General features: G+C 39.1%; 1 protein-coding gene across 1 annotated transcript in view; it reads right to left on the reverse strand.

Moving 5' to 3' along the window:
* Positions 1 to 17,509, reverse strand: part of CTNNA3 (catenin alpha 3) — a 767,102-nt gene that overhangs the window by 697,722 nt on the left and 51,871 nt on the right. The window contains exon 5 of the mRNA XM_026672790.2: positions 1,826 to 1,945. Coding sequence (XP_026528575.2) covers positions 1,826 to 1,945 — 120 coding nt within the window. The remainder of the gene's footprint in view (positions 1 to 1,825; positions 1,946 to 17,509) is intronic.

Below are 17,509 nucleotides of genomic sequence, written 5' to 3' on the forward strand. Positions count from 1 at the left end.
ATATAATTCTTGTTATAATTCTTTGTGGGAGTAACACAGAATCTTGTTTAACTCTTGAAGATTCAAATAATATCTTTGCAAAGCTTATTTTTAAAACACTGGTTTTACCAGTCCTTGCCTTATTATCTCTTACGGCAATGATATCAAGTCATATTTCCAAACTCTAATTATAGATTGTGAGGAAACAGCAGTTTCACAAAATGCTCCTTTGTTCTAGTAGTAAGCACAATTTAAAGTCTATCCCAGCAACCATATGCCATTAATTTATTATGTACTTGTAAAATCTCTCCCCCCGCCCTTTTTTTTTCTTTGTACTGTCATTAATCATCTTCTGGGTTTTCACATAATCACTAACATTTTCATAAAATGTGATGAAAAACCATGCAGCTTTCAAAACATGTACTTTATATAAACTGTGAAATGGATTAGATGAGAACAGCAAAATGAATTTCTATAGCAGTATCATATTATGAAGATATATTTATAACTATTCTTCTAAAATAGTCTTCCCAAATTGCTATCTTCCAGAGATATTAAACAATAGCTTTCATCATTCTTTATGATTACATTGTTTGAGTTGGTAACCTTATAATTCTAGCTAATAAATATTTTTTAAAAAAATAAAATTGGTCCAAAACATTGAACTTGTACCCTTTGTAATATTTGTAGCATTATTCTTAACATATTCTTTTTATAAGAGGCATATGCCTCTTATACAATAGTATAGCTCTTATTTATTCCATATTCTAGATCTGCATTGATTACTAAGAATATGAATTCAGATTTGGCAACACTAGAGTGTAATTCATTTATTGCAAAACTGAATTAGTTCCCTCATCCTTTTTCCATTACTCTTCTCATCAGCCTTGTCAACCAACTGCCTATCACGATATGCAAGGTGAAGTTTTCAAAATATCCATGCACACACACACACCACGGGCACACACACCTTCAAGTCACTGTTGACTCCTGCTGAGTGCCTGGACAAATCCTTGCAATTTTCTGGTCAATATTTCAGAAATAGTTTGCCATTGCTTGCTTCCTAGAGCTAAGAGACATTGACCTATCCAAGATCATACCCCTGGCTTTGGGCCTAAGGCAGGAGTAGACCTCACAGTATCCTGATTTCTAGCATGGGACCTTAATTACCAGACAAACTGGCTCTCACTTAGACCTTAAGACCTCCATGTGAGATTGGAAATCCAGTTTGAAAAACACTGAAAAAAATGGGTTCATTAAAATGACTCATTCCATAGAATTAAAACAACCCCCAGAAAAAGCTCTGTAACTGAATGGAGAGTGAATACAAAGCAAACACTTTAGTGATAACTTATTTAAAAAATTTAAACCAGAAATAATACTGAACATTGAATTAGGAAACTCTTTTTGCAATTAAGGATTTTCTCTAAAATAAAAAGTCCATGGGGTGTAGCCACTAAATGGAAATATTTTAAAGTAAATGTAGTCAAAATTACTGAACATTTAAAATACTTGTTTGGTTTCTTATTACTAAAAAGGTTACCAATCAGAACGGTGTAGAAATTAGCTGGCTACTTATATCAAAATAAGATTAATCCGTTTATATTGCATAGCCTTAACTTAAAATCTCAGCCAAGATACTATTGGATACAATTCGGCAGCACACAAAGATTCATTGAAAAACAGTTGTTGTGATAAAAGCCAGTACAGGAGCTGTTTCCAAACTGAGCCTTAAATCACGACCTTTCACTCATTTCTTTTCCAACTGCTGCCTTTTGCACATCATTTCAAAGAAGACCCACTTGAAAAAGAAACCGAGATGGGTGATCTTATTAATATTTCTTACCTGTTGTCGCTTAAATGCCAAATGGTCCAGCTTCTTCAGTTCCTTCTGAAGATGTTGATATGTTTTCTGCAGTTCTGATTTACTGGATACGTTTCGAAGAGACATAAGCATTCTCTGTACCTGCAGCCATATAAGAAATGGGGTGGGGGGGAGAACATCTGAGTTTGTTTAGGAACAAATCCCCTAAAATCAGTTCTTTTGCACTGCATTTGAATTAGCATCTTGTTACCTCTGAGTTATATTATTGGGAGGAAAATACACTTCCCAAAGCCACCTTCTTTTGTCATCAAAGTCATCTGCCTCACTGCTAGATTGCTAAATTGTTTTACAAAACTCAAAACCTGTCTTTCTCCAAATTTGCATATCAAGAGCCACGTGTCACAGGTAGCCAAAATTCTGCCCTAACATGAAAGACTGTGTAGATATCACCCAATCACTCCATTTTGGCTCCTTCTATCAGCAAAAGCAGCTGAACAAACAGTGGAAACTCCTTCCACATTTATCTTGTGCAGAGGTCTCCAAACTTGGCAACTTTAAGACTTGTGGACTTCAACTCCCAGAATTCTCCAGACCTCTGCTTTACAGGACCATGAGCTAGGCTCTGAGATGTCCACAGGGATTTTTAAAAAGTCAAGATGGTGGCTGTTAGGTCGTGGGTAATGAGACACTGCAGGAATCAGCTCAGTCTACTACTACGTTTATTTCTCATTAGAACTGAATGAGGAAAAACCGCAGCAGCCCTTTTACAGTCGGGCTGCTCGCGGCTTCTGGCCAGTGATGGCTCATTGGATTTTCCACCATCATGGACCAACCAATCACGGTTGAGTATGCTAATACATAACACCCCTGCCCACCTGGTCCAGTTCACCCAATCCTGTCCTCGTCTACTGTACATAATCAACGTAGGTAGGCGGGGCTTTTGTGGGTGTGACTGGACCTAAAAACTGAAATATGAAGCCAAAAGAACCTCTCCCTTCTTGTGCATCTTCTTTGTACTTTTTAAGTTCCATTTTCAGTTCTTCGAAAAGTGGAGCCATTTTAAACAGTTTTAAACAACCACCCAATTGATTTTAGTCATTCAAATACAATAACCAAAAATCCAGAAATCATCAAGTAATCCAAAAAGTCCCATGTTATTTCTTCTTATTTCTTTTTCCACTTTCTCTTCCTGGGGTTTTTGTTGAGATATTTCAGTTAAAATGTATCTTTTGGAAGTCTTGTTGAGATTTTGCTGTAAGTTCTTTTTAATTCCCGGCAGTCTCCTCCCTTCCAGATCCTGCCCTTTTATTCTTTTTCTCTCCTTTCCTGTTTTCAAAAGCTTTTGATTATCCAGAAATCTGTATTATCCCTTTGACTTTTTATTTTCAAGCATTAAATGCCTGTTAATGTCAAAGTGGATTTTTTCCAATTTCTTGCTTAAGTCTCTTAGCTGTCAGTATAGGAAAAGGAGAAAAAAAACCCAAATCTTTTCCCTTTTCTCTTTCCTTTGCAGCTTAAAAATCTTCTTAGGGAACAAATGTTATTGTTTTTTTTTAATAGTTTCAATTCCAGGGTACCTTATTTGTTGCTTTTGCTGTTTAACCCAGTCAACCAAAACTTTCTCTTATTATCTTCCTCCTGCACATTCTTTTCCGGTCAAGTTCTTCTTTGTGGTGGCCATTTCTGACCACCACTACAACCGCCTTTGGGAAAGGGAATAATGTCCAGCTGGGGAGGAGAGATACAGCTCTCCTCAACCCTATAGGCAGTCTCCCCCTTCTTCACCACCTCTACAGGGTGGCTTAGCCCCGAAACCAGCCGGCTCAGGGCGCTCCAGCAGCGAGCACGGATCGAAGCCTTGCAGAGACGAGATTTCGGTCTGTCGTCGAAGAAGCTCAAACCAGAAGTCTGAAGCAGCCCTTTTACAGTCAGGCTGCTCACGGGTTCTGGCCAGTGACAGCTCGTCAGATTTCCCCCTGCCGCAAACCAACTAATCACAGGTGAGTATGCTAATACATAACAGTGGCAGTGACCAGGCAAATGAAGCAGAGGTGGTATTCAGCAGGTTCTGACCAGTTCTGGAGAACCGGTCGTGGAAATTTTGAGTAGTTCTGAGAACCAACAAATACCAGTTCTGACTGGAGATTTTGCAGAATCCTTCCTCTGCCACACCCACCAAGCCACGTCCATAGAACTGGTATTAAAAAAATTTGAATACCACCAATGAAGTCATGTCCCTTTTTTATATAACCTATGTATTTCATCTATGTGGTTGCAGCCACCATCATGACTTTTTTGACCTGCCTATGAGTGTTCTTGGTCAGGGTCATACTTAGTTTAAAAGGTTGACACTAATTTTCCATTCAAGCATCAGCAGCAACGCAATGCACTTGGATCATCATCTCATGCTTACCTAAGAGAGCAAAACTGTACATGCAGTCAATGTTATTGATACCGAAGTAAATAATATGCAAATCTTCAACCACATGACAGCCATGAATATTGCCGAAACCAACATTAGCAATGAACACCTATTTTAAGGGAGGACCTAATTTATTGAAAAGTTTTCACTTGGATCTCTCCTCTCTGAATAGCTCCATAATCTCTTTTATTATTGCACATTATGCCAGAACTGACTATCAATAACAATTAAAGATTGTTTTTCAGGTTAATCTTAGTGTGGTGCTTTTCTTTGCTTTAGCTTTCTTTTTATTTTCATCCACCTGTTGGATTGGCAACATTCAAAACACAAATTCCAGAATTTCTCCACATGATATAATACCAGCTGGCAGAACATAAACTGTTACTTCTCAGATGTTTCAAATGCAACAGGTGGCTATAGGCAGCAAAGGGTTTTTTTTTAAATAATAATTTTATTAAATTTTAAAGTAGAAAGATTAAAAACTAACAAAAACTACTAATTTAAAAAGAGAATAGAAAAGAAAAAAGTAAAGAGAAAAATAACTGATAGAAATGCAGTAAAATTTAAAAAAATAGAAGCAGTGTTACATTAAAAGGAATAACTTCCAACTTATAGCACGTATAAATAAAATTTACTTTCAACTGTTGCTCCATGGTTATAACATAACATCCATTTTCAAAATATAACTTATTAATATTACGTGCCCAAACTCATATATCATCTATCATCTGCACCTCTATAACTGTCTGGTTTGGTTCTGCAATCCAACAGGACAGACGCAGACTTCAGAGGATAATTAGGACTGCAGAAAAAAACAATTACTACCAACTTGCCTTCAGTTGAGGACCTGTATACTGCAGGAGTCAAAAAGAGGGCTGTGAAAATATTTACAGACTCCTCACATCCCGGACATAAACTGTTTCAACTCTTTCCCTCAAAACGACGCTATAGAGCACTGCACACCAGAACAACTAGACACAAGGATAGTTTTTTCCCGAATGCCATCACTCTGCTAAATAATTCCCTCAACACTTTCCAACTGTTTACAAAGTCTGCATTACTATTACTGTTAATCTTCTCATCACTCCTTATCACCCATCCCCTCCCACTTGTGACTGTATGACTGTAACTTTGTCGCTTGTATCCTTACGATTTATATTGACTGTTTCCTAGTATGATTTGATTGCTTATTGTACTCTATGACTATTGTTAAGTATTGTACCTTATGATTCTTGACTCTTGACGAATGTATCTTTCTTTTATGTACACTGAGAGCATTTGCACCAAGACAAATTCCTTGGGCAATAAAGAATTCTATTCTATTCTATATCATAATTTCACTTTTTTTCTGTCTCACAGAAAACTCCAAAAGGGGCTTCCAATTAGCGAGAGAATTAATATCTTTTCTTTAATCAAAGCCATCAGTTTTGCTATCTCGGCCATCTCCATCAACTTTACCAAACATTCTTCCTTTGCAGATGATACTGAGCCTTTCCACCCTTGGTCATAAAGTTATCCTGCCATTGTCATCTGTAGGAATAGAGTGCAGAGTGCATTTTCCAAAGTTTTATCCATCAGCCATGGTAGAACTGTCTCTGCCTTTGATTATATATTGGCATTCAAAATTTTCTAAATGAATATAAGTATTTGAGTCCCAAATGGCCTTTTTAGCTTTTCAAGGCAAGAAAGTTTTATCATAATATATACAGCAAGGTAAATCCTTAGAGAGAAGGCACTGGAATTTGTGTGTAGTCCAACATTTCGGATTAAGTGGGGAGTAAAGTGTTCGTGTTGTATTTGGGTCCAGCCTATTATAAGAATGCAAACATTATGTAATTCAGCAGTCTCCAAACTTGGCAACTTTAAGATTTCTGGACTTCAATTCCCAGAATTCCCCAGTCAGCCATGCTGCCTGGGAAATTCTAGGAGTTGAAATCCACAAGCCTTAAAGTTACCAAGGATATAGATGCCTGATATAGTTCAAGACCTAAGTGTCAGTTCCGTGTATCTATCATTTCTTCAGTGGAAGAAGAAAAGGGGTTGGGGGGAGACTGATAAAGAAATCCTTTCTTGATGTAACCTGAATATATTTAATCTTATATCGAATTTGTATAACCTACACATGATACAATGGAGGGAAGAAACCCAGATGGCCTGAACCTATCACCTCTGAGATGCACAGCCAGGAGATGAGAAGACCATAAAAATTCCACAGTGAGATGTGTCCTGGGAACCTCTGGAAAAGTTCGTTCTGAAAAGGAGGGGGGAATTAGGTATGCCCTGTGAAACTGTGAAAAAGATCATTTCTACAGAAGGGGGGGAATTAACATACTGGCTTTTGTTTCACTAAATACACATCAAGATAAGGGGAGGGGTTCTAAACTCCCTTATCTATCCCTGTATGCCTGAGGGACCACAGACGCTGCTTTGAACTCCTACATGAATTGTCTCATCTCAATAAAGGATTCCTTTTGATACATTTGGTGTTCAGAAGTTCATTCTTGTTAATTGAATGGGAAAAAGTTCGGTAGCCAGGGTTCTGCAGACTAATTTCAAAATGCACATGAATGAATTTGGGCCACCTCTTATCCCAATCAACTTTTCAATACTCCTTTGTAAATACGAAAATGACCAAACACCTCTATATAAACCAGCTGAGAAACAGTAGGCTTAAAATGCTGGGATAGGACTACAGAGCCCCAATTTAATTCTATCCTCAGCATTTGGACTGCTATCAGGGGAAAATGAAGAAGGCCTTGACCTCTAGGAAAAACAGTAAAGAATGAATGCAATGTATGCCTCCCCAGGCAAGACACTCCAGGGTGTCCTCAATAGTCAGGCTGTGGAGAATTATGGGGGCTGAGATCCAAAGATCTAACAAGCCTCCACAGTGGGAAGGCTACTGTAAAGAAGACTCATATAAGCTGAAAAACAGGATTCATCTTTAATCATTGTTATTTTCATCTAACAAAAAAATAAGCTTCAAAATAAATGTTTGATTTTATGGCATATTGCTTCTTAAATTTATTTCTCTCTCCCTACTTTTAAAAATTATTGAGGACCCCAAAAGAGCTTTTGTTTATATGGATTATATTTATAGATATCTGCTGCATTAAAAATTAAAATGGATGCATTTGCTGCTACTACCCCTTCTCACAATTGTGTGATGGGATTTTAATATTGCATTATTTTTCAACATAGGCTGGCAAATAAATTTGATTTTATAAACAGTTGAGAGGGTCTTGGGGGATCCCCAGGACTCCTCAAATCACACCTTCAGGAATATTGTTCTAGCAAAATATTTTTCCACTTTTAGTGCATGCTGTTCTTGCCATATCTGCATAAGCACAGTACAGCGTCCTCATTCAAGAGACAGCTAGGTCTCAGGTAATCTGCTCTGCTTTCTGCCAATGTTCTGATGAACTGTCAAAACCTGCATATTAATTCATGCAATTTTATTATTTATTACATTTTTATCCTGCCTTTATTAACTTTATAAGTAACTGGAGGTGGCAAATATACCGAATACTCCTTCCTCCTATTTTCCCCACAATAGCAGCCCTGTAAGGTGGGTTGGACCGAGAGAGAATGACTGGCCCAAAGTCACCCAATCAGCTTTCATGACTAAGATGAGACTCGAACTCAGTCTTCTGGTTTCTAGGCCAGTACCTTAATCACTATCCCACAATCCCCGGCTTACAATTGCTATACAAGGATTAACATGTCCATGGCAGATATAGTTTTTAAAAAAGATGGCAGCTCTGACAATGCAATCAGAGCTCTGCGGGAGGGATCACCTGGTGGTATACTTTCCACCTCCATTCTCCTGCCATTGTGTACACCAAAGGGTAAGGGCTAGGATTATCACAGAGATAAGCTTTGACCGCACTGTTGTAGCTGCTATCTTGGCATTTTTTATCAGCCCTGCTGTCCATGATGGATTTGCTATCTGCTATTTTAGGAGAGGAACCATTTGAAGGCAAGCAAAGAAATATTTCCTATCTCTCCTGACTATGTCCTGTAAAGAAATACCGTCCTGACAAGATTCTCCCATATCAAAGAGGGTATTCATTATCTGACTTAAACTTTCATCTCCCTTGTATAAGTAGCATCCTAGCCAAATCTGGGGAGGGTGAGGTGAGGTAAAGCAGTGGGCAGCTTAAGGGGGGCTTTTAATTCACATTCAACATTAAAGGATGATCTGGAAGCCTATCTATTCTCCAGAATTGGTTTCAACAGGATCCATGCATGGGATATATTCAGCTCGGTTCGGCTATAGATTGAATAGAAAAACTAAGACAAACCCCTTCTGGGCCACCATCTCCAGTTCTTCTATTCAGTCTTGGCGGAGAGAGACGTCTGCTATATTTAGCTCCTCTATACTTTATAGATAGAGGGGTGTTGGCAGTATTTTATTTAGATTTTTTATTTTGGATTACCCACACAACAGAAGGGACTAATAGCAACGCCGGCTTCTCAATAAGCCTCGCTGCTTATTGTAAGCACAAGCCTCGTTTAATTTGCCTATCGGCTTTAAAAAGAAAGCCACACCGCAGAGGTTTTTACGGGCTGGGCAGCCTGCCCGTTTAAGACAGAGCTAAACAGCCAGAGCACGGACGGCACCTTCGATCCAGCTTAGCCGACCGCCTTCACGCCAAACAACTGAGGGAGAGATCGTGCAGATCGAAATTGGAAGGTTTCCTCATCGTAAAGCCTGTCAGACAGCCTGCCCAAATAAGGGAGCACCGTCTAAGCAGAGCTGCTGTGTTAGCCGCAACAAGGTTCCAGCAGGTAAAATCAACGAGGTGACGGTTTAAAATTGGCGGGAGCGCCATTTTGTAGATAGCAGCCATTTTCTAGCAGCTCTAGTGTGCCTCATGACCCGATCTATACCTCTCATAGACCATTAACCTTGAAAGATTCTGGTTATTGAGCTATTTAATTGTCTTGAAATTGGTGAAACTCTGTCCTGAGGGTCAAAGCCTCAGAAAAATACTTTCTTAAAGAATTTAATAAGACCCATTACAATTAATTGTTATTTCTATTTTTATTTGATATAGTCAGAATACTGTTACAGTCATTTATAGACATTATGGAGGAATCTTCCAACACACTGTCTTCACCTCAGATTGCTTCCAATCAACAGAAAGCTAGGGGTAAAAGAACCTGTAAGACCAAAGGATCAGTACAAGAGGCAGCTGACAAAATCAGGGCCAAGGCCAGAGCTAACAGGAAAACCAAAGCTGATGAACAGGCTGAACGTAGACTACATAACACTTGGGTAAAGCAATTAGAAAAGAATTCAAAAGAACAAGTGAAGTCACTGCAATTAAGTTCTCCCAAAAAGGATCACACAAATCATTCAATTCTTTCCCAAGTGGGATCAGACATGGACAATTTGGGCCAAGTAGTTTCAAACACACAGGATTCTGAAATGCCAGGGTGTTTTTTACTGGAGTAATCCTGTACCAATGGCTCATCCTTTACCTAGACCTGTGCAAATGCAACACACTGAAATAGGAGGACAATTAATGCCACTTGTGGTTTAGCAATGCTTTACGCAACTTATTGGTCAGGGAATGATAGGACTTCAGACGAACAATCCAGTTCAGGCAGAGTCGAGAGTAGGTCCCTCCCATCATAGGAAACATTCCCATCCCGCTAGGCAGACTCTTATGACTGGAACATGTTCTCCTGCTACATCAGAGGATGAACAATCTGATTATTCAATAGAGGAAGGAGAAATAGAATCTCTTTCTGAAGAGGAGACAGAACCAGAGATATCAGAAACCAAGGGCCTGTTTAAACCACATTTATTTAAAGCATTATTAGCCAAGGCCAAGAGCTCAACCAGCCAAGAATTGAACAAAGAGACACCTTGTGTTACCCACAAAACAGGGGGCAATGAAACTCTTTTCATGGACCCAAAAGTGGAAGTGGAAGTTATCCCTTCCTACAAAATAGTCTTTAATATGGTGCAGAGACAGCTAGATGTCCCCGGTTCGGGTCCTGGGGTAACGGCCTTTGACAAAAAAAATTTACAATATAGACACACAATTAGCAGCAATTTGGCAGCTACGAGTTTGATGACCCAGTTCTAGCTTTAGCATCTTCTTCAACTACTCTTAACAATGAAGATGATGTCCTTAAAGGAGAGGACAAAAAGGCTGATCTAATGTGGCAAAAGACACACCAGGCAGCTGCATGGGCAGTCAAAGCTGCCACAGCAGCATCCCTTTTCACTCGGGCTGCTGTGATATGGCTAAGACAAATGCAGCAGCAGGTACCAACAGACAATATAAGAGCCCATTTAGATGCTAACAAAGTTTTAGCTGCATCAGAATATACGGCAGACGCAAATTTGAACTCTGTCAAATTCGCCTCACGGGCCATGTCTTCAGCGGTTGCTGCACGCAGGTTACTCTGGCTCAGGTATTGGTTGTCCGACACCAAGAAGAAATGGAAGCTGGCATCCACACCGTACAAAGGTTGGGAAGCACCGTTAGATCCCATTCTCATTGACTCATGGGATAAACGTAAGATATTGCCATCAGTCTTAAAGAAAACAGACAACAAAGTCTCTCCCTATTACAGGCAAATCTCAACCACAGACCAAATGCTCATTCCGTGGTTCATCAAACAGACCATTCCAAAAATACAAATAGGCACATGGAACCTCCTGTTGGTGGTAGATTGCAAACTTTTGCAGACCATTGGGAGAAAACAACCTCAGATCTTTGGGTCAGACAGACAACAAGGGAAGGTCTGGCACTTGAATTTCAAGCCAGGCCACAAGATTTTTTATCAGGTGTCCAGTACCTTCAAACATACACAAAAGGAGACAGATGGAGGAGGCAATTCAGCACCTCCTAACAATCCAAGTTGTGGAAGCAGTTCCCAGAGGAGCAACAGGGCCAAGGCTTCTACTCTATGTTATTTCTTGTTCCCAAATCATTAGGGGGATGGAGGGCTATTTTAAACCTGAAAATAACAAAACTCTTTTGTTATTTATCGTAGGTTCAAGATGCACATGCTTCAATCTATTTTGAAGAACATGAGACAGGTGGACTATTAGATTTCAATTGACCTTACCGAAGAGTATTTGCATATTCAAATCTTACCTGACCACCACAAGTATTTAAGATTTTGTTACGCAGTTCGACATTTTCAGTATAGAGCACTCCCCCTTGGTTTGGCATCTGCACCCAGGGCATTTACCAAAATCCTGGCGGTTGTAACAGCCCATCTTAGAACTGTTACAATTAGGATACTGGACTACTTGGATGATATCTTAATACAATCAGTCTCCCATGAGTTAGCTATTAGAGACCATCACCCTACAAACCTTACAATCTCATGGATTTGTGGTGAATCAGGAAAAGAGTCATTTTGAACTGTCTACCAAACTTTTCCATTTAGAGGCAATAAAAGATACTGAATTAGATTTAGTTTTCCTTTCTCAACAAAGGACATTAAAGCATTAGCAGCCCATTTCTTTTGCATAAGAAGGGTATCCCCAGCCCAAATGTCAAAATTACTGGGCAAAATGATATCCTGCCTTGATATAGTGCCTTTGATATAGTGCTTGATATACTGCATTCTCGTGAATTGCAGTGTTATTATTACCTTTTCAGAGATCCATGAAAGGTACCCCTCCCATCCAATTCAGATTGCCAACCAAGGTATTAATATCTTTGCTTCGGTGGATCTCTTCGGCATTAGATAAAGGATGCTCTTTTAAAGACAGGGAGTTTACAACAATAACTACTGATGCTAGACTCTCTGGATGGGGGGGGGCATTGTCTAGACAAGGTAGCACAAGGCATTTGGAATGCTAATGACCTCAAGCATAATATCAGTTGGTTAGAATTAAGAGTAGTTCACCTAGCTCTCAAGGAATTTGATGCAATAATCAGGGGACAAGATGTGTTAATCCTAACAGACAATGTGGCCACTGAGGCGCACTTTAATCGTCAGGGAAGAAAACAGTCAAAGTCATTACAAAAAGAAGTTTCCTGTCTCTGCAGATGGGCAGAGAAAAATCTGCTCTCAATTAAAGCTGAACATTTTTCAGGGACACAAAATGTCAGGACAGATTGCCTAAGCAGATCTACAATAGATCAGGCAGAGTGGATTTTGCATCCGCTTCCTTTTCAAGAAATTCCCAACAGATTTGGTCACCCAATATTGGATCTGTTTGCATCTTGAGTCGAATCATCAATTGCCTCGTTTTCTTCTCCAGGTTCCCATCTTGGAGAGCGGAGGGAGTCAATGCCCTTCGCCGTCAGTGGCCAAAGGGACTCCTTTATGCCTTCCTTCCATTACCTCTCATCTCGGCAGTCACCAGGAAGACCTTACAGCAGAAACCGGAGATTCTCCTTGTGGCACCGTATTGGCCCAGGAGGCACTGGTTTGCAGACTTGGTCAGTTTGTCAGTGTCATATCTGTGGAGGATTCCTCCTGAAAGGGTGTATCTCAGCCAGGGGTCAATTCAACATTTAGAGCCTCAATGGCTTCAACTGGCCACCTGGCACTTGAGAGGAGACTGTTAAAAATGGTGGATCTTCCGACACAGGTTATTAACACTATACAGGCAGATAGAAGAAAATCCACTATTAGGATTTATGAGACTACTTGGAGAGTTTTCTGTAATTGGTTTAAGGATAAGAATTCAGATCCTGGAGAGGCTTTGATTTCACAGGTTTTAGATTCCTTACAACAAGGATGGGACGAGGGTCTTGCCCCAACAACTCTCCGTAGACAGATTGAAGCGTTCTCATTGGTAATTTCATGTACAAGTTCGGATTTATTGTCACAAGATCCTTTAATTCGGCGTTTTCTTAAAGGGGCAGCAAATTTAAGAACAGGGGTCATTCATAGATTTCCATCATGGGATCTTACCATGGTACTGCAAACCCTTTGAGCCTTTGAGAACTGTCAGGCTACAGCATTTATCGTATAAAGTAATTTTTCTAGTGGCAATTATGTCTGCCAGAAGGATATCTGAGCTTGCAGCTCCGTCAATAAGACCGGATCTCTGTATTTTTCACACCAATCAAATTGTTTTAAGATTGAATCCTATCTGTGTACCAAAAGTCAATTCTCATTTTCATAGGGCGCAAGAAATCGTTTTACCAATTTTTTTTGTCCAAATTCATCTCACCCTAGAGGGAAACTTTGGCATACCTTAGATGTAAGGAGAGCTCTCCATATTGACATGAAAAGGACAGCTTCCTTTAGAAAGACAGAAGCAATATTTATTTCTTATCATCAGGCCTCCTTAGGACAAAGGGTGTCGTCTTCTTCCATAGGCAGATGGATTAGAGCAACCATTGCTAACATTTACAAAGCACAGGGGTTACCTGTCCCATCTCACATTACAGCTCACTCAGCACGTAGTGCAGCTACTACAGCAGCTTGGAGTACTCAGGCTTCAGTGGAAGATATATGTAAGACCCACCCATTTTCTTGTTTCTGGCAATCATGTTGGGTATTGGACTAAAATTTAAGTTATTACTAATCATGAATGTTATACAAAGATGGGACTCTTGCAGCATATACAAGAAAGCCTCAACTTCATTCAGAACTTACAACAGTGGCCCGGAAGGGTTGTGTCTTCAGTTTTTCTATTCAGTCTATAGCCGAACAGAGCTGAATACATCCCATGCATGGATCCTGTCTACACCATCTGAGAAGGCACGTTCTCAGGTAAGTCTACCAACGCTCCTTCTCTGGGGCAGCATTTCTCAATCCTGGTAACTTTGAGATATGAGGACATCAATGTGGAAGACCATGAAACTCAAAGTTGCCAAGTTTGAGGAACACTGCTCTGTGGGGGGAGGGACTGTATGGATTTCCTTAAGAATTTTATGGGTAGATCCTCTTGGGCAGAGGTCTCCAAACTTGGCAACTTTAAGGTTTGTGGACTTCAGCTCCCAGAATTCCTCAGCCAGGATGGAGGCTGAGCAGATCCCTGATGGAGGCTTTGCTATTACTCCTGTCTCCCAAGATTATTCCCATGGCCCCTTACAGTACGTAGTACACAAATCTCAAAAAACTATTACCACCTTTGGCTAAATTATTATCTTCCACCAAATACCCTTTTTTAATAGCACAGAACAGATGAGGAGGTCACCTGGTCTCCTACTTTCCATCTCTATTCAGCTGTCATTGTGTCCCTAAGAGGGTTGGAAATGAAGTAACTAAAAACATCTTGGTCTTCATTGGGTGAGTTTATTTTCAAAAGAGAAATTAATTATAAACTTAAGAACGTAAAAGAATTTGAAACAAACAGCACAACTGTTTAAATAAAATTTTGATCTAAGAAAGTTATAAATGGATTAAGAATCCAGATAAATTGCTAACATTAACTTTTACTATAGGCTACTGGAATTAATTATAAAAATAGCTTCTTGTGGGAAACAGACTTATTTGGGCTATCTTGGTTATTGTTGGAAGACATACCATGGGAGATGATCAGGCTGAGCCAAAGGGAGGGGTCAAATGCATCACCCACCTCAAGTCCCTTCACACCCACAAGAGATCTAAGTCCAGCCCACCTTGAATTCCATTGATTCTTACCCACTGCCAGTTTGCTTTGCTTTGCTTTAACCATTAGTAGTTCAGATTCTTGTAGAGAGCATAAGCTTGCAATAAACCCTTATATATACTTGAACTGCCTGGGTTTCCTGAATTCCCTGCTGGACACATAATGCTTGACCAAAATTTTATCTTTAATAAAAAATGTGGAGTTGGCAAGACTTTGGGAGTATTGACTTTGGAAAAAAATGAGAGCTTATTATTTGCAGAGGTGGGCTGTAGCTGGTTCAGACCGGTTCAGAGGAACCAGTTGTTCAGATTCTGCGCAGTTCAACGAATTGGCAAATCCCACCACTGGCTGGCCACACCACGCCCCCCTATGCCACCGCCCCCCCCCCATGCCCCTGCGTCTAATCAAACAAGCCTTGTACAAAAGCCAGAATACAGTGTTTCTCACTCTTGGCAGCTTTAAGAGGGGTGGAGTATGCTGGCTGGGGAATTCTGGTAGCTGAATGTAATGGGTTGCTAGCAACAATGGGATATAATAGAGATTCATGATGATTTTTAACAATTCTTTCAATATTACAATTTTATTAAACCTCCAGGGTTTAACAGCCTGGAAGAGTAACTTCCATATGAATAAAACCAACCAAATCAATCAACTGCTGGCACATAACTGGGGGGCCTTAATGCAATAAGATTGTAATATTTCATCGGAAGAGTATTCTGCCAACGATTCCAAATCCTTATTTCAGAAAATTGCCTGGAATGCCAGTTACAAAGTGAAGGAAAACAGTCAAATACACCACTCACAAAAAATTCAAGAGTCAAGCATCCCATCTAACAAAAAATTATTTTGTAAAGCTTACAATATGAATCTTCTATCAAGAAGCATCCTTATTGTACTATTTTTTGAGAACTAATGTCTCTATTTGGAATAATAAATCTGTTTTGCTGCCATGCCTTTTATGATAATAATCACCAATCTTAAGTAATTGTGTGAGCTCTCAGTGTTTCTAAAATGCTTTCAGTTCCTTTATTATTTAGATTGTTAGAAACTATGAAAATTATTGAAAACATTCAACGTATTACCATGCTGTAAAAATCTTTCAGAAATATGTATGTACCAAAGAATACCACAATCTTTTTTCCATGTTCTAAAAATATACCATTGGTGGGGAGGGGAGACCCTCTATTTTATGTGTATTGTTGTGTGGGTATCCTTCTAGAATATGTTAGACAGCTATGTAATCTTCTCCTACAGAGCCCAGCATATTTCTGAGCTGTGTGTGTAAAGAAATGCGTGTCTGTATTTAGGTATTATATTTTGGTCTGTGGGTGGATGTTTTCTAGTACTCAAGCATTCTTATTTTATCTTCCAAAAGCACTTTTTATATTATTGTGCTTACCAGAAAATAGCTAAAGCTTCCAGAGTAACTCTAGCATGTAGTGTTGAATCACCCACCAAGCTCTAATGGCATCTTAGTTATTGCCATCCAAGGCCAAACTGTAATATAATTGAAATCTCTAATGAGTTCCAACTTAGCTTTTTTCTGGGTCTCCCTCCAGGGCCTTTAACTTTCATGATTATATTTTATAGCTCCCAACAGCAACTGAAATATTCTTAACTGCTGTCCTGGTTCCACCCACCCACCCAAAAAAACAAAGCATTTGATTTTCAGCAGTGTTTCAGAAACTCTGCACACCAATACCCATTTTTGTAGCATCTCTCTCAGTATGTTTGCTAGTATTCATCAATTAAAAAGACAATATATCTTATATGTGCCCATAACGTTTTCCCTGAAGTGTGTTCTAATACAATAGCAGAACCAATATATCATAGCAATAGCACTTCTTCACAAAGATCTTAGCTGGAGGACCTGTCATTAATCATCGGAGAAGAAATGAGGAGCTTCTGCACTTCCCAGCTCCACAATTCAGGGTTTTTGCAATTTTCATAGGATAAAATGGAAGGTTTGATCACTGAACCAAAATTAATTTTAAAGGTTATGTTGTTCGCTACAAAAAGGAAACTGCAGATCAAGGAAGAGATTTGATAAATGTCTAAAATGTGAGGACGAAAGAACCAACCCCTTAAATGGGCTTTAGCAAACTATTTATCTTTTTTGATATCCAACACATATCCATTCTGGATGGAAAGAGACAGTGCATGAAATTATAGTATAGGGGATATATATATATATGATTTGAAAGATTATTAAAAATTATACCACATAATTTTTGTAAATAAGTTAATTTGTCAGCAAATTTGGTGAGGGGGGTTGGGAATGGTAATCAAACACTTGAATAACTTAGCCTCCCTACCAAATTGAGATTTTCATACCCAAGCAATGTTTCTATCCAATTGATTGCCTAGAAAGTGATATGAGTAGCTAAATTTTATTTGTTTCCAACTTTGCATAGTATAAAACTAAATTTTATCAAAACCAGACTAAATAGTAATCATTCTGTCAACCAAGCCTGGTATTATTCTGGAGTAAGGAAAACTGTAGGTACTTTGCACATGGATCTGTTAATTATGATTTATTGAAGAAACCACAATTATCTGGATTTAACGAACATAGAAAGCCATGAAGAACAATTTATGTATTAACTATATGTGCCTAAGTTTACACAATACCCCAATTATCTTATAATTTAGTCCAATGTATAAATTTCAAACTGCCTTGGGGTCAATAGGAGGAATTGTGTCACATACAATATTGAGTGATTCATGATTATGT

The sequence above is a fragment of the Notechis scutatus genome, chromosome 4, assembly GCF_049901735.1.
Source record: "Notechis scutatus isolate UNSWTSFEM ecotype Mainland chromosome 4, rNotScu1.2, whole genome shotgun sequence".
NCBI classification, from domain to species: Eukaryota; Metazoa; Chordata; class Lepidosauria; order Squamata; family Elapidae; genus Notechis; species Notechis scutatus.